Source organism: Sceloporus occidentalis, unplaced genomic scaffold, assembly GCF_023333645.1.
Source record: "Sceloporus occidentalis isolate IW3139 unplaced genomic scaffold, rSceOcc1.0.p SCAF_22, whole genome shotgun sequence".
NCBI lineage: Eukaryota > Metazoa > Chordata > Lepidosauria > Squamata > Phrynosomatidae > Sceloporus > Sceloporus occidentalis.
In genome coordinates this window covers 13,245,024-13,261,665 of record NW_028317002.1, presented here as the reverse complement: position 1 = coordinate 13,261,665, position 16,642 = coordinate 13,245,024, and the positions used below count along the sequence as shown (strand labels likewise).

The 16,642-nt window shown below is 38.9% G+C and overlaps 1 protein-coding gene across 1 annotated transcript in view; it reads right to left on the bottom strand.

The window, feature by feature from the left end:
* LOC149301082 (uncharacterized) overlaps positions 1-16,642 on the bottom strand; it is an 82,282-nt gene that overhangs the window by 22,515 nt on the left and 43,125 nt on the right. Inside the window, exons 7-24 of the mRNA XM_089484608.1 lie at positions 10,407-10,433; positions 7,857-7,919; positions 7,301-7,345; positions 6,321-6,389; positions 5,716-5,778; positions 5,263-5,307; positions 4,895-4,990; positions 4,704-4,742; positions 4,431-4,475; positions 4,230-4,265; positions 3,644-3,766; positions 3,173-3,208; positions 2,870-2,905; positions 1,231-1,362; positions 715-750; positions 513-620; positions 295-417; positions 155-208 (exon numbers count right to left, since the gene is read on the bottom strand). Of these exons, the coding sequence (XP_089340734.1) occupies positions 155-208; positions 295-417; positions 513-620; positions 715-750; positions 1,231-1,362; positions 2,870-2,905; positions 3,173-3,208; positions 3,644-3,766; positions 4,230-4,265; positions 4,431-4,475; positions 4,704-4,742; positions 4,895-4,990; positions 5,263-5,307; positions 5,716-5,778; positions 6,321-6,389; positions 7,301-7,345; positions 7,857-7,919; positions 10,407-10,433 (1,176 nt within the window). The remainder of the gene's footprint in view (positions 1-154; positions 209-294; positions 418-512; positions 621-714; positions 751-1,230; positions 1,363-2,869; positions 2,906-3,172; positions 3,209-3,643; positions 3,767-4,229; positions 4,266-4,430; positions 4,476-4,703; positions 4,743-4,894; positions 4,991-5,262; positions 5,308-5,715; positions 5,779-6,320; positions 6,390-7,300; positions 7,346-7,856; positions 7,920-10,406; positions 10,434-16,642) is intronic.

The following is a 16,642-nucleotide window of genomic DNA, read 5'->3' as shown; positions in this document are numbered from 1 at the left end:
TATTACGTCCAAAAAGATCTATGTTTTTACTGGAGGCAATACATTTATAATACTGGGATGTATGGAATATATGCAGGATAATATTAATATGCACATGAGTTTAGACATGAGTAGAATCATGGGAGAAGTAAGATAATGTGAGCTCAAAACCTACCTGTGCGCCTTTCAGTCCTGGCAGGCCCTGAACTCCTGGCAGACCTGGTTGACCCTAAGGACAGATAACACTCTACAGTAAGAAATATGATAAACTCAAAATACCGGAATAATAGAAATAGATCAAAGAGTGTATCTCACCGGCTTTCCAGGCAGCCCCACACCGGCTGGCCCCTGGTCCCCTTTAGACCCTGGTTTTCCAGGAATACCAATGACATCTGAGAACCCTTCCACCAAGGTTGGGCAAGAGTCACAGGCATCTCCCTGTTCACAGGTAATATAATAAAGTTAAATTTTATAGCAGGGCACTTGTTTCCTATACCTTTTAAAATGGTTAGGCTTGCAAAACAACCTCTCACCTTATCCCCCTTGGGCCCGACATGGCCTTGAATCCCGTGTTCTCCAGGTATGCCTGGTACACCCGCTGTTCCTGGGATACCAGGATCACCTGCACTTCCAGTCTCACCCTGTATCACAAACATACAGAAATAGGAGTTATAGCAGGCCAGAACCACCCCTAGCATCTGAAGCAAGAGATTGGAGTCGTTTTGTACCACCTACCTTTTGTCCTTTTATCCCAGGATCCCCTGGTTTGCCCTAGAGACAACAGATTAGAGATTATGTGACAGTTAACTAAAGAGATCAATATTTACTTATTATTTATTTAATTTGTATATAAAACCCAAATAACTATTTTGCATTTGCCTTTTTTTCCTATCCCTGTTATAGTTTCGGAAATGATTAACAAAAACACCTTTAGTGTCTAAACGTGAATCTGCTTCTTTGATGCCTTATATTTTATTGGAAGATCATTCACATATGAGGCTTTATGACATTTTTTGTTTGCAATCATTTTTCCTTGGATTTATTTGCATGGAGCCTGTATATTTTATGAAACAAATCAATAAATTTCACACACATAATAGACTGCAATATACATGTTTCACTGTCTTGATCCCTGCGATAAATTGCTCCAATCAGTACAAACAATCTCCATTCACAATGGAGTTGTAGCTCCTTTTGATTTAGGATTTCACATTGCTGTACTTTCTGTATTCATCAACATGTGTTATTTACATGTTTTCCTGGCAATCCAACGCCTGGTTCTCCTGGCTCCCCCTTCTTCCCTGGGTGCCCTGGTAAAGCAATGAATGTCTCAGGCTTTGTCGCTTCAGCTGGAAGTGTTGGACACAAGGTGCACGAATCCCCCTAAAAAAATATAATAATACAAAATGATACAATAAGAAAGGTGTCAGCACAGGCTATCCAATGGGATTCTAAAAAAGGGTTACTCAACCTTTTCTCCTTTGATCCCAGCTGGTCCTGGGCTTCCTTGTCCTCCAGTTAGGCCCTGTGTAGCAGCAAGATAGTTGGAATGAGACACACTTGACATTTTGGTACCCCCCACTTCATGTGCCACATCATATGTTGATGATCACACAATAAAAGATCATAGGTTGTCACACAACATCTTACTCACTGGAGGTCCAGCTGGTCCTTCGATCCCTTGGTTCCCCTGAAAAAAACCCCAGAATAATTTCATGCAAGATAGCACAAGTATTTGCAAAGAGACTATTCAGTGCATGAGTACCGTGTAAGAGATACCCATGTAGCTGTACTGAGTGGCACTGCTATGTACTGTAACTCCACAGTGAAAGAAATAGCCATGTACCTGTCCTGTATGACATACAGTGTGACAAGTAGCCATGTCTTTGAACTCTGTGGCACAGTCATATGAAACAGCAAGACTTCTGTACAAACACTAAATAGATCTAAGCCAAAACTTTGTCAACAGGCAAAGGTATGTAATTCTTGTACGAGTGTATTTAGGGCTATGTGTATTTTTAAAACAGAAAAGTTAATCATTACCTTTTCTCCTCTAGGTCCTGAAAGGCCAGGCACTCCTTGCCTTCCCTGTGTAAAAAACATATTATCAGTTAGATTTCTTGGTGGTCTTGGCCTACCCCACTTTGGCACGGCCCCGTGGAATAAAAGTATTAGGTATAGTACACCTAACACCAATATTAGTTTTAGTAATAGTTTAGTTTTCCTTGAAGAGAAATATGATGCAGAATAACATACTGTGGGTCCAGGAAGTCCAATACCAGGCTCCCCAGGTTCTCCCTTAAGAGCCTCTGGTAGTTTCTGTAAGGAAGCCATGCTTGGGAGACAGGAAGTACATGGCTCCCCCTGTAACATAAACGAAATGTAAAAGGCAATGGCAAAAGAGAGATCTGTGAGCTTTTGGATTCACACAAGAGATAATAAAGGTCACCCTCTACCCATTCCTCCACTCAGGGGAGGAGGTATCTCCAGAAACTCTGCCATTTTACAGAGTCTAGTAGAAGCACACGTCTAGTAGCTATCCATACTATAAATGCACATTACGTTATAAAATGCTATAGAACAAGTTTGGATCTCCTATGGACAGTATTTGCCTGTAATTTGCTGTAATGGAAAAGGTTAATCACTGGATTAGATTAAATCACTGTGTGGTCTCCATTAGTTTAAATACATCAAGCAAATGGATAAATAGCTTCTGTACTGCCAAATATATCTGCAAAGCGTTAAATGAATTAATGATAACAATGCCATCTGCTTTCAGTTTAGTTTTTTTTTATTTTATAAAACTTTTAGAGATTAATTTATAGTCTGAATTTTACCTTAATACAAAAACATAGAACCAATACTGGAAGAAACACTATGGTTTACTAACCTTTTCTCCTTTATTTCCAGATACACCCTGGGATCCCTGGGATCAAAATTGAAACAAAAGTAAAAAAAAAAAAAAAACGACATTAAGTATGGTTGTAATGCTTTAACCTAGGTAACAGGCCTACTTCTGTCTTTTGAAATCACATATACGGTAATTTCCTAAGACCTACAGCGGCCATCTACATTCCCATAGCTTTATGCAACACTCCTAATGTGTGGTACATATATAAAGGTGAATGACATTGATGGTGCACACAGTGGCAAGAAACATGTACACTTCCTCTCCATCATGTGCAAGGTATACCTGTTCACCTTTGGGTCCTGGATCACCAATTGCTCCCTGAAAGAAAGAAGAAGCAGTTTAAGAATGAAAAAAACTAAAACAGTTAAAAAAGAAAAGAAAAACATGACAGTAGACAAATACTCGGGTTTTTCATGGAACAACAATTTTAATTTGTGCACATTTATGGTAAAACTGGGGTCACCTTGGTTGAAGTAGGTTAAACATTTTTTTTTCACTTCCAAGATACTAACTGGTGGCTAGTTGCAATGGAAAATCCAATGAATTTTCAAAATAGTGGGTATTATTTTGTTTGATATCATTTGTCAAGACAAACTTGCATTTGGTATTTAAAACCACATGCTTATGGGAATATGTTCTACTCTTTTTGTGAGTGAAATCAAATGTACTTATGCAGTAAAACTCTTCTCACTATGAGTCGTCCTGCTATCTTTACTTATATGCAGGTATTCACATCTCCAACATTATTCTTACCGATTTTCCAGGTTCTCCAACACCTGGAGGACCCATTTCTCCTTTATCCCCCTTCGCTCCTGGAACAGTGACTATTTGCTTGCCATCTCCAGAAAGAACTGGACAAACCTCGCATGGATCTCCCTGATGAGTGTGACAACAATGGTGTAATACAGAGACTTACAATGTAACCTACCAACCATTACCTATAATATAGACAGGAGTTACATGACATATATAACCATAACCCAGTAATTTTAGGCTTCATCTAATTTTACACTTCATCATAAATATCCATCACCATTAGCTTCCAACTTCACTATCTTCCAGAGTTGCTTTATATACAAAAAGGCGCTTGCTAACAAATGTTCCCCATTTCCATCAATAAGCAGCAGGCTGAGGAACGGGGGATGCTGTTAATGCCAAACTTTTTTAGCATCGCATAAAAAGTAATAGTACTAGGGAGACTATTGGGTTTATGCTTTAGGCTACTTTAAAATGAGTTCATTCTGAGTCTGAGGAATATATAAATTTTAGCATTTTAAAATGAATTTTAAGAGAAATTTTCTTTAAAAAAAAATGAGTATGATTCAAATGCCGCATTTACCTTATCTCCTTTGAATCCTGAGAAGCCAGGTTTTCCCTGCAGAAAGTACAATTGGACAACTATAAAAGAGGACCTGATATGAAAAATAACAATACAACAAAGGCATTACCCTTATTATTTCATTATTATTATTTATTATTCATTTTAGGCCTCTGTCTCACACTATATTCCATACAAATTATATATGAGCAGATTACTAACCGGTTTTCCGACAGAGCCATCTTTGCCAGGCACTCCGGGAAGACCCTTGAACAGCAAATGAGAGAAATTAAAACCTTATCATGGTGAATGATCAACTTTTCTTCTGAAGTGATCCTCAGCTCATCTTTTACTTGCCAATATTTTTTCAGAAAATTTGTTACATTTGGCTGTGTGCAGTTATTTTGCTGAAAATATATTGTTTTCCGTGAGGGTTGAATAAACTATGATGTAGCATTTCAAATGATGTATTAGGAAAACTAGACGTGGACTTACCTTTTCTCCTGGCGGGCCAGGTGGGCCACCGGGATTGCCCTAAATATAAAATGAAAATTAAGATAACTAGAACCAATGATATCGACTTGTAACAACATAAATAAGTGTTATGACAAAACACATATTTAACACATTCATTATTATGCTTAATGTAGATGATAAGATAAAGAATTAAAAGCATGGGTACTAACCGGCCTTCCTGGGATGCCAATTCCTGGAATTCCTGGCTTTCCAGGAGGTCCAGGCTCTCCAGCGAGACCCTCTGGACCAACAATTCCAGTTTCTCCCTAAAAAAAATGTGCAGAGACAATTGAATTTTCCAGTATATTCACTTTTTATTCATTGTAACGTTTGTATTCTCCCTCCATCTTTTGGCATAATTAAAGCTATTTTTACATTAAATGGTAGACCTACACAAAATTTCAGAGACAGTTGCATTAATCCATGGACAAACTTTGATGACATATATACTCCATGTGTTTAGTAAATATCATGTTACCGTTTTTACATCCAGATGAACACATCAATTTGAGAATTAAATATAATTATACTCACTGACCTTTTGACCCTTAGGTCCAACTACGCAGATTTCTCCTGGCCTTCCCTGAATTACAAAGAATATTATTACAGTATCTTATATAGTAAAGCATGAGGTTTTTGTCATAGGTGAAACTCAATAAAAACATGTGTTTTAACCACTGATGTAATAATTCAGAGTATGACATGTATGGTTGTCTTAACCTGAATGAGGGGAAGTTACTTTAAAAGCTGTGTTGATTTTATGCTAATGTGCAATTGGGATGAAATATTGTTGGTGTTATAATTAGATATTGTTGGCGTTAAATAAATAAAAGATAATAATAATAATATAATCCACACTAATACCCATATTGTGTGGAACAATATATGAAGAATAGTATCTTTTCAATGATGAAGGTACATATCAAATGGATATTAATTTAGGAGGCAGCTGTTTACAGAATATTTAATAGCCAAAAGGGCAAATACTTACATCTCGTCCTGGAATGCCAGATAAGCCCTTCAACCCTATTTCACCCTTTTCACCTTTCTGTCCCTAGAAGACAATGTGAAGAAAAGTGGTGACATGGGGAGGAATAAACTACATTACTACATCTGTAGCAGTTTAGAGTATTCAATTCAGTAGGATACATTTCAAATTACAAACAATAACAAACGGGTACAAAAGAGAAGAGGTCTGCATTTGCGAGATTACAATCTAGCCAGTGGTTGAGGAAGAAGGAAAATACTAGGAAAGGACTGCTTGGATGGGGATGAGTTCGTTGAGTCAGGATGATATGTAGAGGTTGTTGGTTGTTCAGATGGCTTGCTGGCTGAGAGTTGTATGCTTCACGAAAGAGGTTGGTTTTCAAAAAGCTTTTGAAATTTGCATATGAGGGAGAAAATCTGACAGAACAGGGAAGAGCACTCTAGAGAAGGGGTACAGCACCGGTGAAGAGGTAATGATGGCTGACCCACTAAGCCTAGATGGCTGACCCACTAAACTTCTTATTTCCCAATAGAACACATATAGTGATCTATCTTCGGGACTGACTCTGGAAATGCAGGTGACACTTGACTGCATACTCGTCCACTCACTTCTCCACTAAGAATTACAGTTACCTTTTCTCCTTCAGATCCCGATGGTCCATCAAAGCCCCTTGGCCCCTGTAGGTGATAAAAAAAAATAAAATGTAAGGTTTTGTTAATGAGCAGCAGTACCAAATAGGACATTTTGGGAACTCTCGGGAAGAACTTCTTTTTGAATGCCTTCATGAGGCATGCTAAGAGGAGATAATGTTGCCTTCAGCTGCTGAAGTGTCATACAACAGATGGATATACCAAGGGAACTTACATAAAAAAAATAAAAGACAATATAACCCATGTTAGGAACCCTACAATTGGCCTCGGACACATTGTATCCTAGGCCGACCATTAGAGACCATGGTTACCAAGAGTAAATATATTACAGCTACAAGTTAAAGTATAATAAAGCTATGTTAACCTATATATATATCACACCTCTAACAATATAATTTACATGATTACACAGATCAATACCTAAAAGTTCCCTTCACAATGACCAAAGAATTGCTTTGTTTACTATGGTAACTAGGTATTAGTGCTTAAGTTATCTCTCCAAACATATAAAGGTAAGGTATGTTTGTATCTTGAGTTATCAAATATCACTTTCCTGTGTTCAATTCTAATGATAAACTGCTAGCAATGTTCTTCTACAATGCTGGTCTAGGACTGTTTTGTGAAAATCATTGGTACCCTCTTGTGGCAGAACGATGAAAGTGAATGTTGAGGATGTAAGAATGAAAGTAGTAATTTAGAACAATTAGTGATAAAAAAATTTTTTTACAAAATCAAGTGGGAGTCAGCTAATCCAAATCATTTGATTAACATACCCTGAATATATAAAGAAGTCATTTATTGGACGCTGATGTGAAGTAGTAGCCAGACTGTGAAAGGTCAATGGATTCTTATCAACTGTTATTATATTTTATATACAGTGGTTTAGTTATTAATTGTTATCATGACCCTGTCAGGTAAAACAGCTTGTCATAACCCACCTCTTGCCCTTGCTCTCCCTTTTCACCTTTCACACCCTCAGCACACTGTAAAAAAAGAACAGAATTAAGGTTTACATATAGGAAGGGATGTCCTTTTTTGCAATATACAGTTTTAAGGACATGCCTGAGATGAGGATGATCTGCGCATAGGTCACTCACCTGAAGGGGTCCTTGATCTGAGGTCCGGATACAATCTAAACCCTAACATAAGAAAGGAAGGGATGGCATCAGGCAAGTGATTGACAGACACACAATCATGGTGTACTTTTTAACTAGACATGTTTGAGTGCTCTCAATATTAATACAGGTGTAACAATATTTGCTCATGTGGGCAGTCAAAGAATGATTTCAGGACAAATGAATGGATTCTAATTGCCCAGTATCACACATTTGTGTAACTGCAAAAGACATATATGGATCTTCTACTTAGCTAACATGTTAAACATAACAACAATAAATATGACAAGTGGTTTGTATATCAGTTATAATACAGTGTATGATTATGCACAAATGATAAATTTTTGCTGTATATGTTGTGTGTAATAAATAAACATACTCGTTCTCCTTTCTCCCCTTTTGGTCCATAACTGCCGGTCTGCCCCCTGTCTCCTTTCAAGCCCTAAAACACAAAAAAAAATTATACAATTGAAAAACAAACTACCGAACATATAAAAAAAAACATGCTCTGTTTAAAAAGACCATTGACAGATGATTGCATGCCCAACTTCCAGATTTATAGCATTGCAGTATTCATCTCCAGAATCGAAAATTTTAGGAACTCACCAACACCAAGTGAGTTTGTTAGAATTATGGGCAGTAATACAGCCCAAATGTCACCAACTGGTGTCAATCCTTGGTTTAGGAAGTACTCAAATTCTTGGTGCTCGAGCGGGAGTCCATCAGATGTTCAAAAACAAAAAATTAAAATAAAATTATATATCTCAGCACAGATATATGTAATTTTATATATATAATTATATATATACGTGTTTATTCCTAGAGTTATGTTGTTTTCTTTTAATTCAACTTCTGTCAATATGGATGGACAATGGGTATATCGGGTATGGCCTTAATCTCCCCCTTGTGCATCGGTTGCCTACGTCATGCTCTTGGCAAGTAACGTTTTTGCATTTTTGTATGTCTGTGTGATGGTTATCTATATTTTGTTCTTTTTATTACCTTTTTATTAACTTTTATGCTCTCATCCTTTCCATTATGGGTGCCAATATGTAATATTATTTGCAAAAATGGCACAAATGGCACGGGCTCCACGTAAACTATTAATGGAAATGGGAACTCACATCTTAACTCGTGAGCAGTAATACATAAGTTTGTAGATCCAAGTTTTGATTAGGGTGAGTCCAAAAAGATCTGCCGTGATATAGGACACAATGGTATTTTAACATTCCTACCATTAATATGAAACAGAGTGTTTGCATAGCATTTGATATTACGTTATAAATAGAAGAATGTAAACTATCTTTTCAAAATAAGAATGGGTATGTGTTCTTGTTTTTTTAGTTCCACCTACTGGAATGTATAAATCTACCCAGATAAATCATCATTTTCTCTGCTTATTGTAGGGAAGATAGACGGATACATATTAAGAAATATCCAAAAGCTTGAGCCAGGTCTGAATAGCCCACAGCGTCGCCTTGTGCAGGGTTTGTGGGCCATGCTGGTATCTGACTTGACTGTGGCTCTTGCTGAACTTTGGCGGGCTTGCACATCTCCGCAGTCTTATCCCTCACTATTCTATGAAGGAGATGAGAGGCAGATGGCTGGAATTTGAATAATGGATAGAGAAAAACATAGGAACTAGAAGGGAGTTAATGACTAGTAATATGCTTCTACATCATTAGCCTCCAGGACAAAACCAGTATAGGGCTGCGATCTGTGGGGTACAGGTGATACACTCACATGCGGTCCTGGAAAGCCTGGTTACATGTTCTGTGATTTCTTTCATACATGATCTGCGTTGAGTCAGGAGATTAAAGGCTGGGCAGTATATTTTAATGTGTTAATGTAATATAGAACAAACAGCTTGCGTTTCTGTTCATAGATAGGTAGCCTGGTAAATGTTTCAAAATGGGCATCAAAATGGTGCGGGTGGTTAATGTATGGCCTTGGCCCACTGCCTTCCTTAAGGGAATTTCACTGCCAGTGGGGCATGTAGTGAACAGTCAGAGGCCTATCTAGGCCTAGGATAGCTATTTGAGAAGGATGGCATGCTGATGTTGCCAGGGAAATAACATTTTCTCTTCCAGTACCTAAAGTATGTGCATATAGAACTCTTCATCTGATGGTTAGTAAGATATATGGCAAAAAGTAAACATGCCTGTCTGCACCCCACTCAGTGGAAGCACTGCCATTTGGATCATGCAGAACGCGGACATTCGGACCATGCAGAATACGCAGAAGTAACAATTTGTTTTCCATAGATCACACACTTATAGATTTTAGTTGTTCTTGTCTATGGTAATCCACGAATTTACAGGTTAAACTGTAGAGGGTATTAAAGAAAGAGAGAAAACAGGTAGAGAGAGTCAAGAATAATGAGCAGAGGTAGAAAGGGATTATAGAGAAGAGACAAGAAAATATCTTGGGGGGATAAGGAAGAGAATAGCTAATGGCAAAGTCATAATCCTTTTTTTAACAGAATTGCCCACAGTTTCTTAATAAGACATCAAATCAAGGATACCCTGGTTGTTTGGGCCATGAGAGACATTGTTATTGGAACATTTGGTACATTTTAGAACATTTTTTTTACCTTTAATTCAGTTCAACCCTACCATCGCCTGCATAAGGCAGGCGTATACAGTATTACCATACTAAAAATATGTTCTGTATTCCCTTAACTAAACTGAACCATCAAGGTGCAATAGTTATGGAAGATACACAGACAAACACAAAAACAAACACAAGGTGTTAAACAAAACCTAAGAGAAGTCAACTATTAATTGTGGGAGCTGCATTATGTTTAAACCTCGTTCTGTTAAAGTGTATCAGGGAAGGGAACTACGTATCCACCCGCTTTCCGGTGATGAGATTTGTTGCAGCTGATGCGGCTTCTTTTAAGTTACATACGTGATATACAGCCACTCACCTTGCGTCCAGGAGGTCCTATTGTCGTCTGCAGAATGGCAAACAAATGACAATTAATACATTTTGGGTATATGGAAAATCACATTAAAATAAAAGAGCCATTACCACAGCATTAGCAGCTCTTATTTTGAATTAGCTGCGCCTACAATGGTTCACTATGACATTTTAGACTTCATCTTAAGTTACATCACAACAGACTCAGACTTATTTCACATTGTGTTCTCGTTATTATATTTTTTGTCAGAAACTAACACAGCCCCATGTTGCCATTGATTTAATCAGCCTTACTGTGCTCTGTTATTATGGACGTGTGAGCGTCCTTCATTTTCTTTTTGTCCTGAATACCCTGCTGTTTTACACAGAACCCATTTAGAGACAGACACACGTGTCGCACACACAGCATATATATATATAAAATATATATATATGAGGAAACTTCATGTTTCATGTCAAGACTTGTAATTCTGTCAAATATTTTTAGTAATAGCAGACAGGAGCTTGTTTGCAATTTATTTCTTCCCTGGATATGTCTGGAGGAGCGCAGAAACCTAGTGAAGGTTTAATAACCAAGAAATGACCCTGGGAAATATGAACTAACAAGTTGCACCTTCCTTGTGGTGTAATATACAATGGGGCAAAAAAGTATTTAGTCAGCCACCAATTGTGCAAGTTCTCCCACTTACAAAGATGAGAGAGGCCTGTAATTTTCACCATAGGTACACTTCAACTATGAGGGACAGAATGGGGGGAAAGAATACAGGAAATCACATTGTAGGATTTCTAATGAATTAATTGGTAAATTCCTCGGTAAAATAAGTATTTGGTCACCTATAAACAAGCAATATATCTGGCTCTCACAGACCTGTAACATCTTCTTTAAGAGTCTCCTCTGTCCTCCACTCGTTACCTGTATCAATGGCACCTGTTTGAACTTGTTATCAGTATAAAAGACACCTGTCCACAACCTCAAACGGTCACACTCCAAACCCCACTATGGCCAAGACCAAAAAGCTGTCGAAGGACACCAGAAACAAAATTGTAGACCTGCAGACTAAATCTGCAATAGGCAAGCAGCTCGGTGTGAAGAAATCAACAGTGGGAGCAATTATTCGAAAACGGAAGACATACAGGACCACTGATAATCTCCCTCGATCTGGGGCTCCACGCAAGATCTCACCCCATGGTGTCAAAATGATCACAAGAACGGTGAGCAAAAATCCCAGAACCACACAGGGGGACCTAGTGAATGACCTACAGAGAGCTGGGACCAAAGTAACAAAGGCTACCATCAGTAACACACTACGCCGCCAGGGACTCAAATCATGCAGTGCCAGACGTGTCCCCCTGCTTAAGCCAGTACATGTCCCGGCCCGTCTGAAGTTTGCTAGAGAGCATTTGGATGATCCAGAAGAGGATTGGGCGAATGTCATATGGTCAGATGACACCAAGGTAGAACTTTTTGGTAGAAACTCAACTCGTCGTGTTTGGAGGAGAAAGAATGCTGAGTTGCATCCAAAGAACACCATACCTACGGTGAAGCATGGGGGGCTGTTTTTCTGCAAAGGGACCAGGACGACTGATCCGTGTAAAGGAAAGAATGAATGGGGCCATGTATCGTGAGATTTTGAGTGAAAACCTCCTTCCATCACCAAGGGCAATGGGATCATTGTCAGCATGACAATGATCCCAAACACACCGCCCGGGCAACGAAGGAGTGGCTTCGTAAGAAGCATTTCAAGGCCCTGGAGTGGCCTAGCCAGTCTCCAGATCTCAACCCCATAGAAAACCTTTGGAGGGAGTTGAAAGTCCGTGTTGCCCAGCGACAGCCCCAAAACATCACTGCTCTAGAGGAGATCTGCATGGAGGAATGGTCCAAAATACCAGCAACAGTGTGTGAAAACCTTGTGAAGACTTACAGAAAACGTTTGACCTCTGTCATTGCCAACAAAGGGTATATAACAAAGTATTGATATGAACTTTTGTTATTGACCAAATACTTATTTTCCACCATAATTTGCAAATAAATTCTTTAAAAATCAGACAATGTGATTTATGGACTTTGTTGTCTCATTCTGTCTCTCATAGTTGAAGTGTACCTATGGTGAAAATTACAGGCGCCTCTCATCTTTTTAAGTTGGAGAACTTGCACAATTGGTGGCTGACTAAATACTTTTTTGTCTCACTGTATATATATATACTGTACTTACCAGAAGTGAAGAACACCTGGTACAGACTCACAGCTGCTTTTGAAAAGAAGCCATTCTTTTCTCACCGCCCAATAAAAAAAGGTTATATTGGACATTCTTTCCAGCACCATACATACGAGTATAACATGTCACTGTCTGCATTATTCTTTCCCGCTTTTGTCAGTTGACCAGTGTCGTATTTCATAATGGTCTAGTTATGATGGTACTAGCTGTCATAGCTAATTTAACTGATGTACAAATGTTACAATTAGCTGATTCATCTAACATGCCTCCAAGGACAAAATTAAATCCAAGGTACCTCTAAGTAGTTTTTAAAAAAAATATATATATATAAAAGCTTTTTAGTCATATATCAGGCAAAACATGAGAGACGATACGTAAGGCTTAAAAATTAGGATGGTCAAGTGGCACTAGAAGCCCAAACCTTATTTGTCTTGCGAAGAAATCCTTTACAAGCCCAGCTTTTGTATTGTGATAAATGTAATTTAACTAGAGGTACAGCCTAGTATATTCTCTGCATATATATATCTATATGTATATATATATATTCCCTTTCTGAAGTAGTGGATTAGGGAGGCGGATGGGGCTATCAACATATAAGGGCAAAACTAGCCACATTATTATTATTTATTGTTTTATATAGCGCTATCAAATTCCGGTAGACAGGGCACAACAAGTAGTATGTAACATAACAAATTGACTTACAGAGACATCAGGTGAGGAGGGCCCTGCTCAAACAAGCTTACAATCTATAGCCACATTCAGGAGTGCGATGGATGGGCTCAGTGGCATATTTTATCCCTGTGCGACTAGGCCCAGTCCTAGAGTGGCAGGTCTCTGCCGCATAACAGGGAGCCTGAGCCCCCTATCAGGGGGGGGCTGGCAGCCTAAGGCCTGGGGGGCAAGTCAAGTGTAGTGGTTCCGCCCCCTCGCACTCACCTATCACCCCTCACGCTGCTCCCATCACTATGTGGCCATCAGACTGCTGGAAAACTTATCTAAACGGCCGCTGGGTGCTGATGCCACCGGCCGGAGCTACTTTAATCCTTTTTTTTATTTATTTAATATGCCGGATCGGCTTGCCATATTAAAAATAAATAAATAAAGTATTAAAGTAGCTCCGGCCGGCAGCATCAGCACCCAGTGGCCGTTTAGATTCGATTTCCAACAATCTGATGGCCACATAGTGATGGGAGCAGCGTGAGGGGTGAAAGGTGAGTGCGAGGGGGCGGAGCTTTCACCCCTCACGCTGCTCCCATCACTTGGCGGCCTTCGCATACGGCCGCTGGGTGCTGATGCCGCCGGCTGGCGCTGCTTTAATACTATTTTTTTTTCCATTTAATAGCCGATCAGGCTTGCCATATTAAATTTAAAAACAAAAGTATTAAAGTAGCGGCGGCCGGCAGCATCAGCACCCAGCGGCCGTTTAGATTAGATTTCGGGCGGCCTGGGGGGCAATTGCCCCCTATTGGGCTGCCCTATACTTCCTTTAAAAATGGGGCATCAGGATATGATGTCCTATTCTGATGCCCAGTAGTAAGGACAGTGGCGCCTAGGGGATGGCAGGCTGTGGTGCTCTGGGTTAGGCCAAAGGCTGCGCCAAAGGTACGTATGCCACTGGATGGGGCTAGCCATGGATAAGGGCAGCATGTAATGGGTTAGAAGTTGGTTAGAAGTGGGTGAAAAGTTCAGCAATAAACAATAAATGAATTTTACTCTAATTATATGTTCCTAATAGTTTTTTTCACTAATCATAACCACCTCATTTTGAAAGTAATCTCTAGAACCTGACTAATTGAACTAATCTAGAAGCAATGCCGTAGCTTCCAGTGCAGCCTACAGCAGAAACACCTGATTGGGAAAGGATGAACATCATTACGCAGAACAAGAAATCAGAATTGTTATGATACGTTCCTTCATGTCGATCCTCGTTATCCGAAGAGAACACTTGTAGCATGCGGAAAAGGTTATTTTTATATCATAATTTATGAAACTGTATTAATAGTGCAGCTATCTGTTTATGACAGAGGTAGCGATTATGGAGTAGAGCTGGTCTGGAAAAGCTAGACAAATAACTCACTATTTATAAATATATAAAGCTAGCACAGCAAAAATAAGAGACACACAGCAGTTATCCAGCAAAGTGATTTCAGATACTGGAACAGATCAAACTGTTTATGAATCGGAAACCCGTTGTTCTACTGCCAGAAATTGAGAATTAATCACATGCTGTTTCTGAACCGGCCAATAGCAGGCACTTTAGATTCTATTTTTCTAGATGTGACCACATGGACAGTGCTGAACTTGAACCAATATAGAAGCTAACATCTGTTTTCAATTTTAGAAAGTATTTTCCGAAAGTGAAAACTAAATGTTAAGTTACTGAATTATTAGCCAGAATCGGTGCACATTTATTTTTACTATAGTTGAGAATTGACCCTTGGGTTTCTAGTGGCCTGGCTGAACGATGTCTCTAGTGCCCCTTTTTCCAGGTACTTGCTTCCTATCATGGAAGGGAACCTAGTGGCATCTCCCCCTGCCAATTTAGCGCTACTTGGGTTGCATGTAAGGTGGGGCTAACACCCTCTAATCCCAAAATCACGCATATGTGATAGCAGATACTCACATTGGCTTCAGGAAGCTGGAAAGCACAGGATACACACTACATGAAGAACAGACACAAATGGTGTTAACAGCTATTGTGAACATCAGATACGGTCAACAAACACAAGTACTTAACATCAAATGACTTAATACACAGAAGTTATGTTAGCATGCAGGTTGATTTACAAAAGCCAGAGCACGGTATTTAAGGATAAAATGGATTAATGATTAACACTAAGGAAATTCTTTGAACATGAACACAAAAAAGGTACCCTCAGGCTAAATAGGGGTCAAAAGAGTAAGACTAATAGACCTCAAAACTGAACAATTTTCATCAGTATTCAAAGTGCACAGTAGAGGATTAATCCCAACACAATTTTAGTTTCAAACATTGTCATATTTACTAATGGTTTAAAGGACACAAGGGACTATTAGCAGTAGGTCACATTGCAACACAACTGCTAGTAAGTGTCAGACGGCTCACCTGGAAGAAGGCATTGTAACCATGAAAAATGGTGTATTGAAACATTACGTGCTTTTTTTTTGCGGACAGGGATCATTTGATTTCCGTCAGTAGGCATTTGGAGTATTAAAGTTATCTTCCTTACATTAGTAAGTCATCTGTAACAGTGTTAAAGTGCACCTCTTGATGTGCAGTCATTTGTAGTCGATAACTGTTGTTTAGTGGCTAAATAATGTTTCCTAGTTAATATGCCTTTCCGTATATGTGTATAAAAGCCGTAGTAGCATACATCATCCGTAATGTCACTTTTATCAATTTTTCATCAACACACAATTAATTAGGAAAATGCCACAGAAGAACTTTTAGCCTCATAACCGTAAATTTGTCAGACACATTATCTTTTGTAGTAGCGCACCTCTGGCATTCAACGCAACAAGCCACTGCTCGCTCTAATCTTTATTCTGTCTGTGTTCTTCCTTTACCCCATACAACTTCCACCTGAAGATTGTGCGATTGCTCTGAATAACTATCACGTCTTGATTAATGGATTTGTCTGGCTGTCTCTGCCCAAACAATCATCTGGCAGTCAAAGTGCTTATTATTGGTTTTCTATGGATTCTTAAGTATTTTCTTTTTTTTCTTAAATGCAAGTGACACTTTCCTCTACCGTACAATTAGTGTCCCCTGCCATCGCTTATAACAAACAACTATTTGCATTCTGTATTAGCCATCAGTCATTTTACTTTTTGTTACGAAGGATAGCTGACAATAAAGAAGACAGAAAGTAACACCCTCAAAATAGTCAGTTATTAGCAATCCATGTTTCCTTTCTCTTGCATTGCCCCTAATTGTGCTTTTTAAGATTATCCACTCTTGCAGATAAGTGGTAGGAACGTGAAGCATTCCTTCTCACTGAGTTCACTACACATTTCGAAACGTAAACTCTGAAGACTTTTTCCTGCA